The sequence below is a fragment of the Eulemur rufifrons genome, chromosome 16 (assembly GCF_041146395.1).
Source record: "Eulemur rufifrons isolate Redbay chromosome 16, OSU_ERuf_1, whole genome shotgun sequence".
NCBI lineage: Eukaryota > Metazoa > Chordata > Mammalia > Primates > Lemuridae > Eulemur > Eulemur rufifrons.
In genome coordinates, this window is record NC_090998.1 from 86,503,134 (window position 1) to 86,519,509 (window position 16,376).

Genomic DNA, 16,376 nt, shown 5'->3' on the forward strand with positions numbered 1-16,376 from the left:
CAGTGCTCAGAGGCAAGGCAAGAGGGACTTAGTCACATTCATATCACTCGAGCCACTTGATCCAGCTGTTACTGAAGATCTACCCCTGTCTATTCAGGCACATAAGCCAGGTAAGTCCTTTGTTTTCTTCCTTTCTCGCTTAAGTTACTTTGAGTTGGGTTTCTGCCATTTGTAACAAAAAGAGTTTTAATGGATGTCTACCCACCTACTCACCCATCCCTCCACACACCCACCCATCCAACCACATACCCACCCATCCACCTATCCACTCACCCACCCACCTATCCACCCACCCATCCATCCATTCACCCATCCATCCATCCACCCACCCACCTGCTCATCCACCATCCATCCACCCACACATCTATCCATCCACCTGCCCATGCACCGCCCATGCACCACCCATCCACCTATCCACTCACCCACCTACCTATCCACCCACCCATCCATCCACCCACCTGCCCATGCACCATCCATCCATCCATCCACCCATCCATCCACACACCCACCCATCCATCCATCCACCCACCTGCTCATCCACCATCCATCCATCCACCCATACACAGACCTGCATTCAAACCCCAGCACCAACACACCCTAGCTGGGTGGGCTGAGACACATCACTTCCCCTCTCTGAGATTTAGTTCCTGCATCTATAGATGGGAGATTCATCACCCTTTAGGGGGCGGTTGCAAGGATTACCTGGGTAACCCCTGGAGAGTACCATGCTTCATACCACGTGCAGAGGAAGGGCTCAGTAAATTTTCCCTCTTTTGTGCCATTTCTGTCTGTCAAGACCGGCCCCTCTCCCTCCCCAGGTGTCTGGAAGCCCAACGCCCCACTAGGTGGGATCCCTGAGCAGGCAGAGTCCGGTTGGTACAGCCTTTATTGTTTCTCCAGCATTTTCCAGAAGAACGGTGGTGTCATTCCAGGGCCGCAGGGGACAGGGGACGGGGGGGAGTAAAAAATAACATAAACAAACTGAATAGAAACGCAGGAGGGTGGCGAGAGGGGCTGAGATCAGGTGTTTGGGGCAGGAAGACCTGGGACAATCAGAGCCTCTTAGCTTTCAGCCACCAGGGTGGAGAATTCTGCAAAAGAAAACGACAAAGGGAAGTGAGTAGAGGCGAATTTGCGAGAGACTGCCCACAGCCTGACGGCGGGCCGGCACAGCACTTCCTGTTGGCTTTGCATCTGCTGCAGGACACCTGGAAAGCGAGTGTGGGAATAAATGGGCGAATGAATGAAGTGAGACAGGCAGTGATGAGTCTACCATGTCTCTTGTTTCGTGATGTCACGCCACACACAAAGCTATTATTAATAGCAACACTAGTAATAGCAACACTAGTAATAGCAACACTAGTAATAGCAATAATAAGTTTCCATTTATCATACGCCAGGCACCACTGTAAACACTCTATACACAGTATCTCATTTGCCTTTGACAACAATCCCCTATAGAGCTTTTGCCATTATTCCTATGCTACAGATGAAGGAACTGAAGCTCAGAGTCCAGCAATGTTTCTGGACTTTTCTACTGTTCTTCTCCCCAGGAGACAAGAGAGGACAAGGAGTTGCCACCATGTGTCACCATGTGTCTTTGAGATGCCATGTCTCGGGCCCGCCAGGGAGCAGAGAGTCTCAGGGAAGCCCCCATCGCCCCAGAAAATGAGTGTTGGGATGTGGGGAGAGAACAGGTGGGGGACCCAGAGGCAGGGCTCCAGGCCGAGCTGAGCCCTGTTTGCTGAAAGGGGGCCTCTCTGGGTTTCGGTTCTCTCGTCTGACCATGGGGGGACCAGAGGGGCAGTAATAATTCCTAGTGAGAGACAAATGAAAAACTAGGTGTGCAATGGCTTCCAAAAGGCCACAAAAAGTATCTGGTCCTCCCTTGAGCTAAGCTCCCCCCTCCGCAGATTTGTGTGGAACATACGTGAAAACCTAGCCATGTAATTTCTTAGTTCTTGCCATTGGACCATGGTTATGTAAAGTGTTAACGTGCGGGGAAGCTGGGTGGAGGGTGTATGGGGTTCTCTGTGCCATCAGGGCGCTTCTGCAAGTCTACAATTGTTTCCAAATAAAAAAGTGAAAAAACAAAAACCAACCAAACCAACACGTTATATCACAGAATGACCTGGCCCCGGCCCAGCCAGGTGAAGGGACTCCTCGCCTTCCTGGGGTTTGGCGTGGGAAACAGACACCACCCTCTCCTGTCGGTGTGACAGACACCGATGAGGGACTCTCCGGGGGTGCAGGGTCGGCATTTTGGAGGATTCTGGACCTCTGGGGTTTCCCATGCCTCTTAATTCAGACCCTCTGCCCACCCTGCCATCTACTCGGAAGCAGCTGGGACATTACCACTGCCACATGTCCTGGCTTTTTGCAGAGAACACAGGATTCTCATTCTATCCCCTCAGAACCTTGAACAGGGCACTTCGTAGACAAACTGAGGGCAGGGACCCCTCTTCTGTGCCTCTGTACGTGCCTCAGGGCAGAGCTCTTAGGAGCCAGCCAATTAACTAACACCTCTTACCAACACGCTTCCTCCAAAATGCCCAGGTCTCTCCTCAGAGGAAAACAAATGACCAAACAAGGACCCTGCAAAGTCTAGGTCACCTGATTCGGCAGTAGGTAGGGTCCTGGGTGGGGAACGGGGGCTGGAGGACAGGGTTCTAGTCTTGGTTCTGCCAACCACTCGTGTCCTTGGACAAGATGCCTCACCCTCTCTGGTCTTGGTTTTCTTATCAGCAAGATGTCGGGAGAAGATGCCCTTTCAGCCCTCATGCGGTGTTTCAGCGAACAAGCTGGGGGGCAACTCCCAGCTCCCACTTCTTGCTCCTGTGACCTTTGACTAGATACGTCATCTCATCGTGCCTCAGTTTCCTCGTCTGTAAAATGAAGCTCACGATGGTATACTTCCTAGCGTCGCTCAGAGGAGCCAGCAGCAACGCTTGCATGGGCTGGTTGCATAGCAAGCTCTCGGCATCTGTCTGGTAGCTGCTGCAATCAAGCCACTCTGAAACCAAGCCTGAGACGCCTGGCACTGCCTGCCGCGGGGGCGGGACCCTGCAAACAGCAGCACAACCTTTGTTTGTTAGCGTCATTGTCCTGGTTGCTATCGCTTGTCTCTATTCGACCCCACTATTTCCTGCCTCCACCTTGGCACCTGCCCACAACCTTCCAGCAACCCCGGAGCTGGGTCTCCATCTCATTCCCTCACTCCCTCGCTGGGTGGCCATAGGTCACTACTTTACCTCTCTGAGCCTCAGTTTTCTCATTTGTAAAGTAGGTATAATAGTGCCTACTCGCACAGCTGTTGGAAAGACCAGATAAGAAAATACAGAAAGATGCTTGGCACGTAGTTGGTGGCTTATATGTGTTATTTCCACCTCCCCTGGCTCTTCCTACCGCACCTGACATAGGTTGGAGCTTTGAAAAAACAATAGTCATCACAAAAATCCTGAAACTAACAAGGACAAGGAAGATACAAACAGAGGACATGGGAAGCCTAACTAGCAACCCGCTGACCGGGTACCAATTTCTAACACTATCTACCCCACGGAGTAAGAATCCCATCTCCTGCCCCTCCATCCACGGAAACACAGTCTCTGAGCCTCAGTTTCTTCATCTTTAAAATGGGGACACTGAGAATATCTCCTCTTGGGGTTACAGTAAGGACTACACGAGCTGATGGATGAGGATTGCCTAGTACAGTGTCTGGCACACAGTGGGAACAGAATTCAATGAACTCGTAATGTTGAGGTATGAGGGAGAGTGTTCCTTTGAAGGGATCCAGAACATTCTTCCTTCTGTAAGGCATGTGAGTACAGCATTACCTTCGCAGTCGGAAACTCGCTCAAGGCCCCCTAGGGCCGGCTTGCTGACATCTTCCTTGTCCCATCAGAAAGAGACAGAGAAGGCAGAGATGGGGGTGGGAGGGAGGCTCAGAGGACCAGAGGATTCTGTTCTTTTCCTTCCCTTAAGAAACTGAAATTAGCCTAATTAGGTCTGCGCCTGTCCGGGCTGCTGTGGGGATTGGACAAATTTAGAAGCTATTGGCAGGTGAGCCCGGCACACACTGGTAGCCCACAGCGAAACCGAGCCGGCCATTGAGTCAGCGGCTGGAAGGCTCGTTCCTTCCCTCTGTCGGGAGGACCAGGATGAAGGACCCAGCCTCCTGGTTTATCACCTCGCCTCTAAATAGCTCCAGGGCTCGGTTTCTTATAAATTGGTATTGCAAATAGGGATCACCTTCCCATCTCGGAGACCGGGGAGGCGGGGTCATTCGGGGCCAAGCCAGACAGCCGCAAGGAGGCGGCGTAGACGGTCCTGGGTGCTCGCTCTGTGCCGGGCACCGCCCAGTGTGCCATCCCATTGGCTTTCTTATCTTTGTTTTATTTACAGGGAAACTGAGGCTGAGAGAAACTCAGCACGGAAGATTCTAACTCAGGCATGGCTCGTGCCAGCCTGCACCTCTTTCTTGAAGGTTGGAGTCTAAGGGCGCTGTGCTCCGCTCAAGCTGTAACCCCCAGAGGAGAAGGAGAGGGACGGGTGGAGAGTGACCGTCTTCAGCTGCTCCCTTTTAGGCTGGTTACGTAAGGAGGGCTGCTGCCTCTCCCCTTGCTAAATCTTATCTAGCGCAGCATAAGGCCAGCGCTCGGCAAAGTCCACGCGGGAATAAAAAGGAGCAGATTGCTAAGCACAGAAGCCATTTATAACTCCAGCGTCTCAGCTCGGCTCGGGGGGAGGAGCTGGCGGAGTCAGGAGACCCAGGTCCCATTCGGCCAAGGACTTGCTGTGTGACTTTGCCACTTAACTGGGCCTCAGTTTCTCATCTCTCAGTAGGGATAACAGTGTCCCCTTGACCTCATTAGGCTGCTGCGAGGGGACAATGAGATGGGACAAAGGATTGTACACCTTGGGGCTCTGCCATCAGGACTGTGGGCTGGCCCCATGTGCACACCCTGTCCGGCTTGGAAATCCAATCCCATAGGGGCTGAAGGGCTGGAATTACCGGGAGGCAGGGGGCGTCTCCTCCCATCCCTCTCACTTTTCTCCTGTTTTAGACTCACTTTCACTTCCATGGAGGACTTGGGTTCCACCACTTCCAAAGGGTTTCAAGGTAGCTTACAAGCAAAAGCATTCACATAAAACAAGAGGAGAGGAATCATTTCCAGAACATTCACTTCATTCGAGCAATAATCCTGGCAGGTTGGTATTTTCTCCCTGCGTTCCAGAGAGGAACAGGCACAGCCATTCACACAGCTGGTACCTGCGTTTGGCATTTGGCAGGTTCTGTTTCCGAGGCACTCAGGTGTGCCGCTGCAGCCCGAGGGCTTCCTCCACCCCTGGTTGCTCTGATGGTTAATAGGCTACTTAAGGATAAAAGAGAACAGATTTTGCCAGAGGGAAGCAGAAAAGGCAATGCCTTCAGGCATGTGAGTGGCTGGGCTGCCATGGTCAGGCAATAATTATGACTACATTTTTCAGCAACAGAAGCAAGAAGCAAACCACAGGCTTTTGAGTCGGAATAGGCTTAAAGCCTAGGAAAGCCGATCGGCCACCAGGAACGGGTTTCAGGGACGATGTAACTAGGATCATGTGCGCGCATGTGTGCATGTGGGGTGGGCGGATCTTTTCTCCAGCATTGGGGGTGATAGTGAGATATTAGAGGTCAGGGTTGAAATGGGCCCCAGTGCTTAGTAGCAAGTTGCTCTGCTCCCCCAGGCCTCAGTTTCCTTGTCTGTACAGGTAATAAAGGTGGAGCTGTTGTGAGGTTTGAATGAGCTGAAAGAAGCAAGACCTGTGTTCAGTACTTGGCAGGACGTGGGCATGGAAGCTGACCTTGATTCCTGCCGGGCTGTACACACTGAATTTGGAGAGCCTGGGCCGGGGACACACAGTCCTGGCTAGATCATGGAGCCTCACTCTCGGCTCTGCAAAGGAGTGTCCCTGGGCATGTTACTTAAACTCTTGGTGCCTCAGTTTCCTCCCTTGTAGAACAGGGATAGTGATGGCCCCTGCTTCCTAGGATTATTTATTATTGTAAGGCAGTGGTTCTCAAAGGATGGTTCCCCAGACCACCAGCACCACCTGCTAACTTGACAGAAACGCAAAAGCCTGGGCTCCACCTAAGGAATCAGGAGTGGGGGCAGCCATCTGTGTTGCGAAAGGCCCTCCAGGGATTCTGACAGCTGCCCCAGTTTGAGACCACTGTGGCGAAGGTGAAGTGCCTGGAAGGCGCCTGCTACTCAGCATCCTGCCTGCTTTTGTTCCCAGGCTTTGTAACTGCAGCTGAGCTTTTTGGCACCTTTCTCCCCTTTCCAGCTTCTTTCTCCTTTTCTGCCTTAAAATCCCTCCTTTACCTGCTCCACAGCAGCCTTTCAGGGTGGCCTTTGAGAATCGACCACATCTATAAAAGTCTTCGAGCTTCCTGGAAGTAGTTGCCCCAGAGACAGGAATGTAAAGGGTTATTATTAGAACTTTGTCTTCCTACCCCCTCCCTTCGATACAGGACCTCAAAGCACCTGGTAAGTGTTATTCACCTTCAAAAGGACAAACAGAGCTGGGAATAGAGGCAGTCCCTGGTCCTGGGCTCCCCTAGCACCTGCCGGATGCAAGTCCCCAGCCTGCAGGTGTCTGCAGCCTTGGCCAGCAGACCGCTCTCCCTGCACACGGGTGCTGTGCTGCCTTGCCATTGCATCCCCAGAGCTGGACGCACGTTCATTCATTCATTCAATAACAGACTTTTCTTGTTCCCCCACTCTGTGCCAAGCCCCCTCCTAGCCTGTGGGGCAAAGTTCCTGCTCTCTGGGGCTGGCAGCCTAGTGGGCGGAGAGAAACAGGCAATAAGTCAAAAAATAAAATCCTCTTGTGGTAGATGCTCGCCAAACTTCGAATGAATAAATGAATGAATGAATGACACAGGCAGCTCAGGTCATGGGCTTTGGAGCCCGTCTCAGGCTTGGCCTCAGATCCTGACCTGTTCTCTCCCCAGCCTGAGGGCTTTGGGCAAAGCCTCAGCCTCTCTGAGCCTCGGTGTCCTCATCTACAAAGAGGGAATAGTCACAGTATCCATCTCAAAGACAGCTAGGAGGATTGGCATGCACTGAATGCCCCACAGAGTTAGACGCTGTTGCTGTCAACATTCACGGTCGCACAGCTGAGCCTAAGTACTCAACTGGTCCTCTGTGGAGAGATTTATCCACTGGACATCTGCGAAATCCCAGAGCTGGAATGGACCCCAGTAATCGGCTAGTGATCTGACCCCTGGTTTTAAAGACTGGGCGCCTAAAGGTCAGAGGGGTCCCATGACTTGCCCCAGGTCCCCCGGGCGTTGAAGGCACCCTCCTGCTGGAAGGTGGGGCGCAGACCCTCTGGCCTTTACCGAGCCGGCAGCAAAGCAGAGCATCTGGAGCAGAACCTCCTGGGTCCTGCAAGGGGCCCTGCCTCCTATGTCGCCACCCGCTGGGCACTACGACACCTGCCCCTCCCATGCTTGGGGGTGGAAGTGGGGGAGGGGTGTCCACACTCATTGTCCATTTCATCTCTTGCCCACGAGCTTGATGGAGGCCTGCACCGTGCTGTCAGGCGGATCTGGGCTTAAATCCTGGCCCTGGTGCTTGCTGGCAGTGTGACCCTGGGCCCCCTGAGCTGGTCTTTCTGCACCTGCACCTGTGTCCTCTGTCATCCCAAGGTCAAATGAGGTCACACTTGTACAGAGCCCAGCACTGGGCTGTACACACATTACAGGCCCGGTAATAATTCTCCCCTCTCACCCTCTGCAAACCAGTCATCTTGCCTGTTTCCGAACACAACCCAAACTTTCCAACCTTTGCTGGTGCCCACGCCTTGCCTGGACCTCCCTCTCTCTGTCCCTCCCAGCCTGCGGCATTCCTGCCCACAGCCTCCAAATCTGCACAGTGCCCACTGTCTGCCCTCTCTGCCCCTGCCTGGCAGGATCATTTGTTTTCGTATATATACATAGAACTGCAAGCAGTGTGCAGATAGAATAAAAATAGTATCACAGCTGCCATTTATTGAGCACTTACTATGTGCTGGGCGCTGCACTCAGCACTTCCATGTTACCATGCCAGTTTACAGGTGAGGAAGCCAGGGCTCAGGGTCACGGAGCTGCTGACCAGGGCACCCAGCCAGAAAATGGGCCTGATTCATCTCAGAAAACATCTGCTGGCTCTGCTGGAAGAGCTTACTTGTCGCTTTAAGATCTGAGTGCAGGCCGGGCGTGGTGGCTCACGCCTGTAATCCTAGCACTCTGGGAGGCCGAGGTGGGCGGATCGTTTGAGCTCAGGAGTTCGAGACCAGCCTGAGCAAGAGCGAGACCCCATCTCTACTAAAAATAGAAAGAAATTATATGGACAGCTAAAAATATATATAGAAAAAATTAGCCGGGCATGGTGGTGCATGCCTGTAGTCCCAGCTACTTGGGAGGCTGAGACAGGAGGATCGCTTGAGCTCAGGAGTTTGAGGTTGCTGTGAGCTAGGCTGACGCCACGGCACTCACTCTAGCCTGGGCAACAGAGTGAGACTCTGTCTCAAAAAAAAAAAAAAAAAAAAAAAAAAAAAAAAAGATCTGAGTGCAGTGGGTGGGGGTGAGGGGGCGGGGAGGCAGGGAACCAGAGTCTGGCTGGTTTCTCGTTGTCATTTAGGTGTCTGGAGCAGTCAGCCATGAAGACCCTGCCAGGGCTTCTGAGCTGGGGCATATTGGCTGCGCGTGAGAATGGGAGGCAGGTCTGGAGGCCTGGGTGGGAGCCAGGGCTTGGGGTGGAGAGGTCTGATGAGTGGTTTGGTGAGGACAGGGGACTGGGGGAGGATCTGCCACTCACCGGAACCCAGGAGTAGCCAAGCCACCAATGTCCCCCCACACCCTCCATTCCACTCCTTTAAAACCACCTGCCTCCTTCCCACACAAGAAGGGCCGCTGGCATCAGATGGCTGGTGGGGCTCCCTGCATCAGACCTTGGTAGAGATTCTCCATTCTTGTTTCTGGCAAAAAACAAAACTTTAATAAACTCATACTCACTTTCAGAATCCTTGTACCTTTCCCAAAGCAATTTTGTGTCTACAGACACTAAATTTTCACCACAAGCCCAAACCTCAGGAAAAGTTTGTGCAACCCATTTTCCAGGCAACGGAACCTCGGTGTGGAGAGATGGTGCATTCAAGGTCATGGCTGGTGAAGGGCAGCGAGCGTGAGGGTCTGGACTTTACGCTCAGGTGGCAGATGTTGATTAAGTACCTGCTTTGTGTCAGCTATCGGCTGGATACTGGGGATAAAAGGATGAATGCAACCCTGTCTCTTTTAAAACAAATTAGTTAACAAACACGTATATAGCATTTACTCTGTGCCAGACACTGCTCTAAGCATTTTACATCTAATCCTCACGACCACCCTCTGAGATAAGAACTATCATTATCCTTAGTTCAGAGATGAGAAAACTGAGGCCCAGAGTAGTTGCATAAATGGTCCAAGGTCACACAGCTAGAAAGTGGCAGGTCTGGGATTTGAACCCAGGCAGGCTGGGCCCAGAGGCCAAGCACCTACACACTTTTCCCTGAGATTGGCAGAAAGGACCGTCAGGAAGACAGATGGTGGCAGAGCATGTTGCAAAGGACTCATTCAGACCTGGTTCTAACCCCCTGCTCCACCACTGCCTCCTCGCTCTCTGAACTAGGCTAAGCACCTTCGATGTCCACGTGCCCGCCTGCAGAGTGGCAATGACTGCCAAGCATGTCACGATGCTAAGGGAGATCACAATGCTGGGATGTGCTCCATGGATGCCAGGCAGAGCCCAGTGGAGAAGGACATGGGATGGTGTGCCACCAGCCCCTGGCCTATACTAAGAGCAAAGTTTGAAAGGCAAGGTAGGACCAGGTATTCTCTTTCCAAATTCTCAGCTGATTCCTGGCTGGCCTGCGACGCTGGAATGGTATACTTGAGTGAAGCCAAAATAGGTTTTGAGACTTGAGGTTATGGGACACCAGGGCACGATGCCAAGAAGGACAGGAGATAAGGAATTTCCATCCCGGGATCAGAGAATGTGAGAGGCAGAGGGTCCTTGGAGATCAGCTGGCCTCATCTTCTCAGGTTACAGATGGGAGACAGAGGCCCAGAGGACGGGAAACACTGGCCACGGTCACACAGCCAGTGTGGGCAGAGCCCAGCCCAGTAGCTACACAAAGGTGCAGGCAAAGCTCAGGGAAAACCCCAAATTCTCCTGCGTCCATACCCAGAGGAGGAAAAAAAGAGAACTAATTCCTTTTGGGTTGTTCAAATCTAGAAAAATATATCAGTTTTCCTTTGCCTGGTATATGTGGCAGAGCTCTCAGACCTAACGGATGGCCTTTCTTCTTCTCATCTTGGACGGTGAGGGGCCCTTTATCTCCCCTTCCTTGTGACCGACACGGCTTGAAACTCTTAGCATCCAAATATCCCGAGACCCACGGTATGCCCAGACCCCGGGTCATGGCTAACCTACCGTCAACCCCGATTTTGCCGTCCCCGTCCTTGTCTCCAGCAGCCATCAGCGTCTTGGTTTCTTTAGCAGACAGGTCTCTGGCATCTGGAGAGAAGCCCTTTAGGATGAATCTGGAGGAGGAAAGGGAGAGAGTCGGCTGAGATTACTCGCAGGGACACCAAACGGTGGTGGGCTGGCACCTGCACAGGGGAAGGGGGCAGCTGGGACAGGCAGCAAGCGTGGCACGCATGCAGCCAGCCGCGCTCCGCCAGGCAGCCTGGTTGGTGGCTGTGCCTTCATGGGTGTGTGTGCAGGGAAGGACAGCTGTCCTCAGAGAAGGGTCAGTCCCACCTCAGGCAGTGCACCTGCGTTTGTTAATCTTTTCAACAAATATCTACTAAGTGTCTTCTCTGTGTCAAGGCTCTGCTGGAAACTGGGGGCATGGAGGCGACCTTAGGAAGGAACTGAGAAAGCGGGGAGGAGGTCACGTGCTCCAAGAGAGACCTCACGGTGTGATGGACACAGTGAAGGAGGACACAGAGAGGGGTGCAGCCACCCACTTTGGTGAGCGAGGGGTCAGGGGGAGGCTTCCTGGATGGGGTGATGTCTGGAGACCAGGGGCAGCCAGCCTCTGTGCCCATGTGCACACGTGAGTGGCTAGAAGGAGAAGGTTTGGAGGGTACCCGAGTGAGATGGTTTGGGGGAGACACAGAATGGGCATGGAGTCCTCTCTCCACACCCTCCCTCTTCTCTTATTGACAAAATCCAAGGCAGTCTTGGCCAGAGGGTGACAGAAGGCACAGCTGGGTCGGCAGACGTGCCAGGTGGCCAAGGGGTGTTACGATGATGAGGGGTGTCTTTGCTGATGCGGTTTGCACTTTCCTAGCCATAGCCTCCTCCTCCTCTGCCTCACTCAAAGAATCCCTGAAAACCCAAAGCTAGCTCTGCGTCCCGGGCTGGCCCAGAAATTGCTCCAAGCTGCGCTAGTACCAAAGGGGTGGGGTCTGCAGGATGCTGGAAGGTGCCTTTTAGACAAATGAAAATCAATGAAATACTCAAGTGAATGTTTTCTTCCTTGCCTGTGGTGTTAGGCAGCAAGAAAAACTGCCTCTTCATTTGTATTAAATTATTAAGTAGCATCATTCCATTAGCAATATTAAGTGGCTATAATTTAACCTAGTTAGCTGCACTTTCAGGCGAGGCTTTTGCTCTTGGGAGGCAGCAGTGCTGGGAAGGGTTCCCCCTGGCTTCCTGGGTGTGAGCCCTGGGGTCACTACAGTTACTCTTTGTGAAGGTTGCAGAGAGAAGGGCAGGTGTGATGGGAGCTTAGAACAAAAGTCCCAACCCCCGGTCCCCTCCCCGCAGCTTACCCCAGCTCCTCTTCCTCGATGAAGCCGCTCTTGTCTTTATCCAGGATGTGGAACACCTTCCTCACGTCGTCTGCACTTTTTTTCTTCAGGCCAACCATTTGGAAGAACTTTTTGTGGTCGAAGGAGTCGGTGGCTATGGAGGGAGGAGCAGAGTCAAATGAGGACCAAGAAGGGACAGTAGAGAAGGGCGGGGAGTGGGGGTGTCTTGGCATTTACTGATGGACTCCCGCGTGCCAGTGCTGGGAATGGGAGGAAGGTTCCTCCATCCTGGCCAGGGGAGGATGCTCTGTCCAAGGTCACCCGCCGGAGGTGGAAGAGGTGGGCTCACACCCAGACCTCCCTGGCTCTCGAGCCTGCTCCCCGTTTCCCCTGCACCTTTCCCTAGTGGGGACAGCACCTAAGCCCCAACCAGAGACTTCTGTCCTCTTGAGAACTTTGTGTCCACGAAGCCTTTTGGGTGTGGCTGGGTGGGAGTGGGCCGGGGAGTTGAAGGTGGTGTGACCATGTTGTGTGTCTGTTGGAGTCCTAAGGAGGAGGGTCAACCTTCTTTCCTGATCACAGACTGTTGCCAGAAAAATTGACATAGAAAGGACAAGTTTCTCTCAAGGTCACACGGAGGGAGGAGGGAAGGACCCAGAAGTCCTGGCTTTGCCACAGAAATCCATTCCAGCGGCAGTGTGTGTGTGGGGGGGGGGGGGTCGGAAGGGTCCCCAGGAATTTCCAGCTAAGTTTCTTCTCACGGGTAGCCAGGTGGGCTCTAGGGGAAGGGGGTCGGTTATCACAGCACCCTGAGCAGGGGGCTTCCCAGAGGTTCTTGTGCACAGGGGAGGGGCGCCAAGCAGAAAGGAAATGGGGGGGTCCCTCCCTCCTCCCAATTTTCTATGCCTTGAGCTCCTTCTTCAGAACACCTAGGAAAGGGTACAATGTTAGATTGTGTACCTTATGTATGTGTGTGTGTGGTGGTGGGGGCTCTTGGGAAGGAAAATTGCCCTGTCTGCCGCTGACACTGGGGTGGGAGACCAAGACCTGGGGGTGACCCCAGTTCTAACACCCCTTCTGCCGGGCTAAGTGACCTTGGGAAAGTCTCTCGTCCTCTCTGCGCGGGTCCCCTAGTTTCCCCATCTGGGCGATGTAAAGGAGGAAGGCGGGCAGCTACGCCCTGAAGTCCCGGGCAGCTCCGGAGAAGTGAGACTGCCATTCCCCTCCCTTGGCCCGCCTAAGAGGCTGGAAGGCGCTGAGGATGCTCCGTGCAGGGCTGGGCAGAGCGGAGCGCCCGCTCCAGAAGGTCACCTCGCCCGCAAGTCCGTCAGGGGAGAGGCGCTCTGAGCCCTGGGAGGGAATTCAGACAATCGGGGGCCAACAACTGCCACCGCCGGGGGGTGGGGGGAGTCCCGTCCAGAATGGGGGTCCAGGAAAGCGATTGCTTGGAGAGGAGTGCGCGCCTGCAGCCCCTCCGCGCGCCTTAAAGGAAAAGTCCGCGCGCGCACAAGGACCCCGGAGGTCCCTCCTCCGACCCTGGTCTTTGCCCTTGGTCTGGGACCCTGAGTCCTCCCAGCGTGGCCACCCAGCTTTTGGCGCCGGCAAGTTTCTGTTGCTCCGCCGGGGCGCTGGCCTCCCCGCCCGCTCCCTTGGCCTCCCCGCCAAGTCCCGCCCGGACGGAGTTTGGGGACTGCTGAGGCCACCTCCGCCCGGACCCCGCAGGCCTGGGCAGAAAAGCGCTGGGAAGGAGCCGGTGGCCGCAGACCTGCAAGGTGCAGGGGCGAGGGCGGTGGACGAGGGGAGAGGGGAGGGCAGGGCAGCATGCTGCTCACCCGTAAAGGCTCCCACTGCCTTCTTGATGTCCTCAGCGCTGAGCAAGTCTGTCATCGCCATCCTGCAACTGTTTGAGCGGGCAGAGCAAGTGCGAAAAGATTAAAAAGTGCTTTTCTCATCATTTCTGCTCATATGACCAGCGCTGCAGTGCTGCGCGCCGCCTGCCCGGCCTGGCACCGCGCCAGGGTCGCCCGGCTTTGCGCGCTGCCGGGACGGCTCAGTCCAGCCGTGCCGCCCGGCAGCGCGGGCCGCGGGCCGCGGGTGGGAGGGCGCCCGCCTGCTCCCGCTCCGGCTCCGGCTCCCGCTTCCGCCCAGTCCCGCCAGGGGCCCTCGGGATCCTGGGGCTTCGGCCAGGGCACGAGGGGAAGGGGCCACCTCTGGAATTTAGGGAGCACCCGCGTCACCGCTGGGTCTGGAGAGTCCGCCTGCGTCAAGGGCACGCAGGAGGCGCGGGGTCTCCTACCTGGGCACCTTGGAGGCTGTCCTGCCTCGTGGGGAGGATACTGGACCGGCAGGCGCCAGCCCGCACCCCCGTGGGCTCCTCAGCCCTGCTCCCTTTTTCTCTCCACTCCTACCTCCGCCTTTGCTCTGGTCTGTCCTGGATGCAAATTTATGATGCAAAATCTGAGCGCTGAGGTCGTGAAACCTGACCCACTGGACCCAGGGAGAGGGTGGCAGGGACAGGGACAGGCAGGAGCTGCTGGGGCCCTTCGAGGGTACCCTGTCCCACATCTGGCCAGAGATGTGCATTCGGAAACCTGACTTTATTTATTAACTTATTTAATTTTTTTGCTGACTTAGCTCTCTACTAACTACTTGCTTTACTGGTCTCCCGGGTCCCAGGGGACGGAGGGTGCAGACTCTCCCCATTCCCACAAACCGACTGTGGGAGGGAGGGATGGAGAACTACTGGGATCTCTATGCACCCTCCTAGAAGGCCCCGGGCATGTTTGGGGCGAGGGTGGCACCATCCCACCACACTTTCTAGACCAATTAAGCAGGCTTGGGGGTCCGTACTGCACTTCTGGGAAATGCGACACTCCTGTCTTTATGGAGCTGGAGACCGGTTACATCTTCCCCGTGGTCCCACAAGGATCCAGCTGCAACAAGCTACCCCTAGAGCGTGTGAGCGCTGGTCAGGGAGGCAGGAGGCCTGGGTCCTGGACCTTGGGCTGCACTAAGTCCCTGCGTGACCTTGGCTTGTGACCTTCTTTTCTGGGCTTCTGTCTCCGTCTGTTGTGTTAGACGGGTGGTCCCTTCTAGTGGGACCTAGGGACTCCAACTTAAGGTATGGGCAGGTAGGCAGGGGCTGGGATGGTGGTGGCCCTTGTGGTGGGGACCAGAGAGAGCTGCTTAGCTGCCCAGTCAGTCGCTCAAGTTCCCTGGCGCTCGCTGTCAACACTGTCTCTCCCGCTCAGCCTTGGATGGCTGCCCTTCCTGGAAACCTTAGGTGGCTGCTGCTGGCTCCAGCTGCCCCCTCCCTGTGAGTCAGCTCCTTTGGGCAGCAGCCCGCCAGCTGGCTTCCAAGGCGCCCAGCCGGCAGCTCCCGACCTGCTATCTCTCAGCTCGGGGCCTTCCCAGGAGCCCCCGGCTGCCCCGGTTCCTGCTGCCTCTGCCCCTTTCCCCCAGCCAGGCCACTGACTCTGACATGCTGAGCTTCTGTGCTGTCATTTTAGCTCCCAGGCTCAGCTCACTCCAGCGGCCTAGCTGGAGAGTCTGTTCCCCCAGCTGAAGGACCCTTATGCTACATTGGTAGGGAAACTGAGTCCGGACGGTCATGACTGGCCTAGGGACACACAGTGAGACAGTGGCAGAGCAGGGCCCACTCCCGGCTCTACTAACCTGGAGTTCGGTGACCCTCTTGGTGGTCCTCCCTGGTGCCCAGGACCCAGCTCTAAGTCCCAGGCATCTGAGCCACATGGTGGCTCCTGGAGAGTCCCCAAACACTGAGCCCGTGGTGAAGTCTGGAGCCTCAACAGAGGCCCCCTCTTCCCTCTCCTCCCTGTAGCCCTCCCTGCTGCTGAGCCCTCCCATCAACCTGACACCCTCTCTGGGCCCGAGCCCCGCTGCTGGAGCATCAGACAAGATTGTTAGGTCACCCATCAGCCCTCCATAGTCCTCCTCCGGAATCCTCTGCCCTCTGTGTCCCCTCTGATGGCATCACCAGAGTCCACAGATGTCTGGCTCCACCCCTCTGGTTCCACAGATGGGGAGCCTGAGGCCCAGCCAGGGGGAGAGAGTTGTCCCAGGCCACACCAGGAGTCAGGAGGAGAACCCAGGAATTCTTACTCTCAGCCCTGGACTCCACAAGCTGCCTGGCATTGAGCATCGCCACCCCCGCCCCTGGGGCACTGAGGGAAGGGGAGATGTGGCTGTCCTTCCAGCTGGCCTCATCCTGCGGCATCCGTCTGTCCTCCTCCAACCTCAGTGGCTGCCACTCACCTGGGGTGGGGGTGGAGGGATGGAACCTGCACTGCAAGGCTGGGCTGGTGGGAGTTCCTGTTGGGAAGTGAGCCTGGCGGGGGCATGGCCGCCTATATAGGCTTCTGCCCCGGCTATTTTGGGAGGTGGTGCCCCCCCAGCCCCCGGCCCCCTCCCCTTCCGGTGTCAGGTACTCCCCAACCGTGGTGCTGGGTGTCTGTATCACATTCACCCTCCCTGGGCCCATCGAGCCAGGCCTATTAATAACCCCTGGCCCCTGCCACTCTCCAGCACCCAA

General features: G+C 55.3%; 1 protein-coding gene across 1 annotated transcript; it reads right to left on the minus strand.

Annotated features, from left to right (window-relative positions):
• Positions 1–874: 874 nt before the first annotated feature.
• On the minus strand, positions 875–16,168 carry PVALB (parvalbumin). Its single transcript, XM_069491039.1, has 5 exons — positions 16,100–16,168; positions 13,657–13,724; positions 11,846–11,978; positions 10,497–10,606; positions 875–1,091 (listed from the first exon to the last, which is right to left on the minus strand). The coding sequence occupies exons 2-5, from the start codon at positions 13,715–13,717 to the stop codon at positions 1,063–1,065; spliced, it is 333 nt and encodes a 110-aa protein (XP_069347140.1). The 5' UTR covers positions 13,718–13,724; positions 16,100–16,168; the 3' UTR covers positions 875–1,062.
• Between the last annotated feature and the right edge of the window lie 208 nt (positions 16,169–16,376).